This window comes from Podarcis gaigeae (genome assembly GCF_964106915.1).
Source record: "Podarcis gaigeae genome assembly, chromosome: 17".
Lineage (NCBI taxonomy): Eukaryota > Metazoa > Chordata > Lepidosauria > Squamata > Lacertidae > Podarcis > Podarcis gaigeae.
In genome coordinates, this window is record NC_139694.1 from 37781923 (window position 1) to 37789612 (window position 7690).

The window sequence follows — 7690 nt, forward strand, 5'->3', positions numbered from 1 at the left end:
CTATGACTGCTGTTGTGCAGTTTTAATAGAGCATTTAGGGAAGCCTAGCTTAAACTAATCACTTTTGCCTGTTGAACAGAGAGCAAAAGGTGTCCGCGGACAGTACCTACAGAAGTGGAATAAATTCCTTGTAGAATGGGAATGGTTTGAGGAAGATAACTTAGACAAGTTCCTTGAGCTGCAGAAAATCAAGATGCATCAGAGGAGCAAGACACAGGAGCATGTCTCATGGCCAGTGGAGCCTGGTGCAAAAAACAGAATTAAGAATATGCTGGCTCTGGGCCACTGCTGAACAAATGGATTTAGTTTAAGTGCCAGAACTGAGCTGAGCTCTCAGTCCTTCCATACAAAAATCCATTGTTGTTACTGTTAAACAATAGGGAGTCAGAAACCTTGCCAACTTCTCACCCAGTGATTTACCAATGGAGCTTGCTCTGCCTTCTGCTGGGTCAGTGACCAAAGTAAGCACACTGGAGAGAAGGAGCTGCCTTGTATGGAGTTGGACAACTGGCACATCTAACCCCTAGAACAGTTGATCTACTGACAGGAGCTCTTCTGGGATTTGACCAGTGGCTGGGGAACAAATAATAAATTATTATTATTATTATTATTATTATTATTATTATTATTATTATTGACCAGGGGTTTCTCAATTCTGCTTTCCAAGACTGGCCACAGGCTCTAGGGTGCTCAAGGCACCCCTAGGCTGTCTCCCTCTCTCTGTCCCCTCACACTTTTTGCTATTGACACGTACTTGGTAGTCTCCCTCAACTGGGCTTTGTTGCAGCTTTGTGACTTCTGAGTGGGCAGCAACAAGCAATGGATTGAAGTAGTTTGTCTGCATGGTAATATTCCTTTTGTTCCCCTGCCCCTTTCCCTGAAAGCAATTTTAAAGCAATTATTTTGGCTCACCAGAGTCCTTCATCTTTGCTCACAATTACAGTGATCATTACCATGCAGACAAAATACATAAGAAGAACCAACCTAGATCAGACCCAAGGCCTATGTAAGCTGGCATCCTGTCTCCACAATGACCGCCTTTGGCAGGGGGTGAAACTAGGCTTTATTTCACCCGAGTCAAAGACCCTGTTTGGAACACACATACCCCATGTGCATTTGCACACACACACACAGGCTGGGAGCCTCAATAGGGTCCCTCTGGAGGCTTCACCCAGGGCAAAAAAAACCACAACCTGGCTAGCCTCCCCATAGTAATGGATCTGCTTTTGGGAAGTCCACAAGTGGGGTTTTACATGCAGGCTAAACTCCTGAGTGGTACGAGATCTCGAGGATACCAACACCTTGAGTGTGCTACCCTTAGAAATAAGGATGCTATAGATACATCTTTATAGTACATGGTTTTATTTACACACATCTACAGGTTGAGTATAAGATGGAAAGGTTCACAGCATTAGCACTCAAACACATCATGCTCCACCATTAAGTTTCCAGACTTCCACAAAAGCCAAAACTGACCTAGCTGATGATCTACTCTCCTCCGACATTCACTGATGACATCACCTCAAAGGTGGGGCGGCAGCAGGGAACCTGTCCACTTTTTGCTCAGCTTCTGAAAGCATCTCCAGTCATACTTTCTGCGGCAAATCAGTCACTTGGACTTCTTAGTCATGCAAAGAGATGCTAAACAGGCCTGGCTAGAGCTATTAAGAGACTGGTTTGACTACTTCAGTAGCCTTTCTTTCTTCAGAATATCATTTTACAGATATAAAACTACAGGCTTGGAGGGAACCTACAGACAGGGTCCTATCTATGGGTCCGTTAAGTTGGCCCCCACCCAGGAAAGGGTGCAAAAATCACACATCTCCACAGCAAAACATCTTGCCAAAGGTGCACATGACTGTGTGTGTGTGTGTTAGTGTGTACCAATGCAGTTCCTTGCCAAGGACACAAGGGAGCCTAGGTATGCCTCTGCCCACAGCTGATATCCAGACCACCACTCCCCCCAGTCCTGTAACAAGGGGATGAGGGCAATCACCCTCTCCTGCTGTTCTTTCCCAGTGACTGGGACTCAGATGCACAAAGACCAGAATTGCAGCAATCAAGCTTGCCAGTCATTAAGGTGGTTTAATTGGTATACTTGTTACATCTTTTGAAGGCCTAATCATAGGAACTTTTAATAGGTGATGGGACTACAAAGCAGGAGGTAAATATCTTGAGATGGAGCTATAAAACAAGGAAAATTATGATTGCAGTCCCAATCATAATCCCTACAGATGTTAAAAATTTAAAAAGACACAGACAGGTAAACCATGTGTTTTGAAAAAACCTCCATTGTTATCAAGTGCCATTTGTTCCACTTTAACATGGTGGTTTGGAGTTACATAATTTGGCAAGTTCAAATGATACAGTCTTGTGGCTAATAGTACAATCCTATTTCATATCATAGCTGTCAACTTTTCCCTTTTCTTAGGAGGAATCCTATTCAGAAGAAGGGAATTTCCCTTAAAAAAGGAAAACGTTGACAGCTATGTTTCATATATATTTAGAAGCAAGCTCTGTTTAGTAAAATAGGGATAACACCCAGGTAAATACGTGCAGTATTGCAAAAGACATGATGAGTAATCTGAAGTGGTATATAAGTGGTATCTGAAGTGGTATATTGAGCAATCTGAAGTGGTATATAAATCACAGAAAATCATAGAGTTGGAAGGGACTCCCAGGATCATCTAGTTCAACCGCCTGCAATGCAGGAATCTTTTTGCCGAATGTGGGGCGCAAACCCAAAACCCTAAGATTAAGAGTTTCATGTTCTACCAACTGAGCTATCCCAGATCCTAAATATTAAGTTCCACCCATTATCTTCTATCAACCTCTGCTTAGCACATCCCCTGGTGCCATATTGTTATTGAGCTGACAGGAAATGGCATTGGGAGGAATCTGTTTGCTTTTTGGTTTTCTTCCTTGCATTTATATCTTCCCCACAACATTGCACAAGGGGAACAATGATTAAAGTCCTCCCTCTCATCATCCCTGAATAAAAATAATAATCCCAAACCCTCTGCTTGAGCACAGGAAATACTCTAACTAAATGCATTTAATTGATACAAGTGAATCCGTAATCCCAGCAGAGCAAAAAGCCTCCCAATCCCATCAATCCGAGGATAGAAGGCCTTTAAATTGCCCAATCGAATAAAAGGATGAGCATAATCCATTCCATCACATCACCGCCTAATCCCATTGAGATAGTTAGCGGTGGAGTGCATCCGTGTCTTCCAATCAGCGCTCAGCGAGTTTGCTTATCCAGCCAACCCGGCAAAGGGTTTTTGCTAAACAGAGCAGAACGTAGCTATTAATCTCCCATTTAGGACAGACGTGGTTGTCCACTTCCTCCAATCAGAACCCAGAGAGCCCCTATGATCCTATTTATCGAGGCACAGAGCGAGCTTAATGCCTCCTGCTGCTCTCTGAGATTTAAAAACACACACAAGCCAGCCAACCAGCGCATGGCAGGGAATTCTTCTTGCTTCTACCAGATCCGAAGTGTTTTTCCTGTTGTTCTCTGCACCTAAATAGCATTTATTTATGTTTTTTTTGCGGGGGAGACTACAAATCCCAGCATGCCCTGCTAAACTCCCGGGTTGATCCTGCCATGATTTCGCATTCAGTTGCTGTGGGCGTGGCTATGATTGTGATGCGCCGCCACCCCCGGGGGGCGGAGTCGGAGAGGAAGGAAGGAAGGAAGGAAGGAGGAAGGAGGAGAACGCAAGCAAATCCAGCGGCGGAGTTCAGCTCTGGGGCGGCGGCGGCAGGTGAGGCGGTGGGAGCGCGATAGAGGCGGAGGGGTCAGACCAGGGCAGATTTTCGGGCTGAGGATCGCGGCTTCCCTGAGCGCTCCTTTGCAGAGGACTCTGTTTAATGGACGGCTGGGGAGAGAATCGGGAGGGGGGGGAGCTGCCCAAGGCTCTTGCTGCTGGATCATTGCTGACTTTGGGGGGTCTTTCTTTGGTAAGACTCTTGTAGCGGGTTTTTTGGCGGGGGGAGGGGGGGAGAGAGATAAGAGGACGCACTGGGTGGGGGGGGTGAAGGGACGGGCCGCCTCCCTTTCAGGGAAAGTGGAATCGGTTTGGAGGAAAGTGTTGCGAGAGCGCGGCGAGCTTTTCCTCTTGCCTAAGAAAAAAGGGGCGAGAGAGAGAGAGCAAGTTTTGTGGCCAGCGGCTCTTTCCCAACAGGTGTTTATGGCTCGGGGAGAGAAGTGACTCAGCTGAACTGCAGGGGAAGCAGGAGAGCAAAGCGGGGGGGGGGGCGCTGCTGGTGCCCTGCGCCTCCTGCTCCCCTTCATCTCCCTGCCCCTTTCTCGCTCACGCGCGCGCGCCCCCTCTTCCAAAGGGGCCACTGAGTGCAATGGGTGGTGGGCCAATTCCTGTGGGAAACACCTTGCCCTCGTGGGCTTTAAAAATGTTTGAGGAATTGGAAACACTTCAGGCCTGGACAGAGCAGCTTAAAGACGCACACCTCAGATAGAAAGGGGAATGGTAGGAGGTCAAGCCAAAACAAATGGAACACACCTAGAGCGAGTACATTTATGGCAAGCCTGGTGCTATTTAAAACAATCCTGAGATGGAAAGGCAGGGGAAATCATTCTTTAGTCTTTCTCTGCCTAGGGGAAGTAGCACGGTTCTTTTTAAAACTATCTGCTGAATTTAAAAGGGAGGTTAGGGGGAAACGTACTTCCTTGTCAGGATTTTAAGAAAAGATAAATGTGGGGCTGCCCCCGTGTATTATTGCTGCCCTAGGCAAGTTGAAATGTTGACACACAGATTGTTATGCTCGTCTTTACTTTTAACACAGGGCAGCCGATGAAGGTCTGAGGGTTACTGGGGTGCTGCCTAGCTTGAAAGTGCAGGCAGGCGCTTCCTCATACCATTGTTTAGCTATTTGGGGCAGGAACCCTGAAATTTGGGTGCCCCAGTGGGTTGACCAACTTGCCTTTTTGTTGGATTAGCTCTGTTGAGCAAAGGGTTGCATAGGCTGGGAGCACTCTGGCAATCCCTCTGCCCCTCTCATAATCCTGATTATGTCATCCACCCTCCCATATTCAAGCCAGCCTGTGAAATTGCCCCCAGATGGGGGTTCCTGGCCATGCTCATTGTCTCAGCACCCAGTGACCCTTCCTGCCTTAGGGTCAAATGAATGAGAGCCCTCCTTGTTCCAGTTGTTGGGAATGGAGGGAACAGTGGAACAGGAGGATCTGTGGCTGCAAGACTGTTAAAGATTAGAGGGTTCTGCAGTTAGTATTATGACAACCCTCACTTGGGATGCTCTAGGCCAAGAGTAGCTAAACTCACTGGCCGTTGGCTGGGGCTGATGGGAGTTGGAGTGCAGCAACGTCTGGAGGGTGTCACATTGCTATAGGCCCAGAATATCCTTCCTTGGGTTAGGACATGGGTAGGCAAATTAAGGCCCGGGGGCCAAATCCGGCATAATCACCTTCTAAATCTGGCCCGCGGACGGTCCGGGAATCAGCATGTTTTTACATGAGTAGAATGTATCCTTTTATTAAAAATGCATCTCTGGGTTATTTGTGGAGCCTGCCTGGTGTTTTTACAGGAGTAGAAAGTGTGCTTTTATTTAAAATGCATCTCTGGGTTATTTGTGGGGCATAGGAATTTGTTCTTTTAAAATATATATAGTCCCGGGACAGTGGTGGACCGGTCCCCTGCTGAAAAAGTTTGCTGACCCCTGGTAGATCAGATGAAGTGGTTTACTTGGTCATGGTGTGTGTGCCTCTAAGAATTAACCAGTGTTTATTTCCTTGTAGGTGAACACTGTGCACTGTGCTTGAACACTCTGCCTCCCTATCCACTCCCGGATTAGGTTGGATGCTTCTGCGCCATCACTGTTGCATCAGCAGAGGGTGCCCTTGGACCTGAGCCCAAAAGGAGAATGGCCCCTGCGCAGTGAATCCATGTTCTGTCCATGCTGGAGAGGGAAAGAAGTTCTGCATGGAATGAGTCCTTTACATGACTTTGCCAGCCAGCTGTGCCATGGGTGGGGCAGCCCTCTTCTTTCTCCACCTGCTGGTGGCTGGTTGGGCTCAGGGAGCGACTGCTGACAGCCCTTACCTTAGTGTGGGGGACGGGACAGCGTTGGAATTTGACTTCCCTGCAAACAGCCGTGGTGTCTTGCTGGTTTCCTGCCGCTATTCAGGGCCCAACGCTTGGCTGAGTGCGGAATCTCTGGAGCCTACCGTTGTTGCCGTTGAGAACGTCAGCGCTTCCTGGGGAGGAGGTTTTATGGTTGGGTTTCAGTCCAGCTTAGCTGGCCTAGCTCCTCTGCAGCTGCAGCTGCTGGAGCAGAACCGACTTATCGAGAAAGCCGATTTCCAGATCCGTGTCAGTGCTCCAGAGCCGGTGGCATCATCGGGGCTGGGCCACTTCTCTGAGAACCCCATCCTCTATGCTCTCCTGCCTCTCATCTTCCTCAACAAATGTGCATTTGGCTGCAAGGTGGAGGTGGAGGTCCTGTGGAACCTGGTGCGTCAACCCCACCCGGTCATGCTAGGCATACTAGGCCAGTTTGTGGTCATGCCACTGTATGGCTACCTCATGTCCGTGGCCTTCTCCTTGCCTAAGCCGCTGGCCTTGGGACTGGTCATTTCTTGCTCTTCACCTGGCGGTGGCGGTGGCTACCTGTACAGTCTGCTGCTGGGTGGCGACGTCACTGTGGCCATCTCTATGACCCTCCTGTCCACAATTGCAGCCACGGGGCTGATGCCACTCTCCTCGACGTTCTACGGCTGGTTGCTGGGTGCCCACGAGACTCTCCACGTCCCCTTCCTCAAGATCTTCATCACCCTGCTCTTCATCGCTGTGCCCATCTCCACTGGCATGTTGGTCAAGTGCAAGCTGCCTCGCCTCGCCCGCCTCCTGCTGCTCCTGATCAAGCCGTTCAGCTTCACCCTCATTATAGGAGGACTCTTCATGGCGTACCACATGGGCGCCTTTATCCTGGCGAATGTGCAGGCCCCGATTGTGCTGGCGGGCGTCACTGTGCCCCTCTTTGGCCTGCTGTTGGGCTACTTGCTAGCTTGGTGCTTAGCGCTGCCTGGGCCACAGCGCCGGACGGTTAGTATTGAGGTTGGGGTACAGAACAGCCTGCTGGCTCTGGCTGTGCTGCAGCTCTCCTTCCAGCGGGCCCAGGCTGACTTTGCCTCGCAGGCTCCCTTCATTGTGGCCCTGAGCAGCACTTCAGAGATGTTGTTGCTGGTTTTGGGGAACCTGGCATACAACAGACTCTGTTCTGCTGGCTCCTGAGTGCTCCTGGGTGAGGGGAGGCAGATACCAAAGATGTCAAAACATTGGCTGTGGCCGACAAGAAGAGACGGATACCATAGGCCTTAGAAGCTGGTCTTGGGGTGCTTTCCCCCATCCCTGGAGTGTGGATTCCAAGACCTCAGCCTCTCAACCTTTCAAGGGGTGGCTTGGGTACCAAAGGGGCCCTTTGAAGTGAGAAGCACACACCTCCCAGAGGCTGCTTGTGTGTTAGGAATCCACATCATCTGGCCTTTTTTGTTTTCTTTTTTCTTGTCTACTTGTTTTTCTACACAGCAAGTGGTGCCTCTGGAGCTTAGAGCTAGAGCTGTACTGACTGTGAGGTGGAAGATGGGGGGTGGAACTGACCCATTTCTTCTCTCCCATTCACCAGGGATACAGGGTTTGAATAAAACGAA

At 49.2% G+C, this 7690-nt stretch overlaps 1 protein-coding gene across 2 annotated transcripts; it reads left to right on the plus strand.

Moving 5' to 3' along the window:
- Window positions 1-3426: 3426 nt before the first annotated feature.
- SLC10A3 (solute carrier family 10 member 3) lies at window positions 3427-7690 on the plus strand. Of its 2 annotated transcripts, none has more exons than XM_083719416.1 (2): window positions 3427-3770; window positions 5780-7690. In XM_083719416.1, the coding sequence occupies exon 2, from the start codon at window positions 5982-5984 to the stop codon at window positions 7272-7274; it is 1293 nt and encodes a 430-aa protein (XP_083575542.1). In that variant the 5' UTR covers window positions 3427-3770; window positions 5780-5981; the 3' UTR covers window positions 7275-7690. The 2 variants fall into 2 exon arrangements, with proteins under 2 accessions (XP_083575542.1, XP_083575543.1); XM_083719417.1 differs by having other exon boundaries at window positions 3747-3966.

Excerpts from the sequence above, each read along its gene's own strand:
- SLC10A3 (XM_083719416.1), top strand. The coding sequence starts at position 5,982 with ATGACTTTGCCAGCCAGCTGTGCCATGGGTGGGGCAGCCCTCTTCTTT.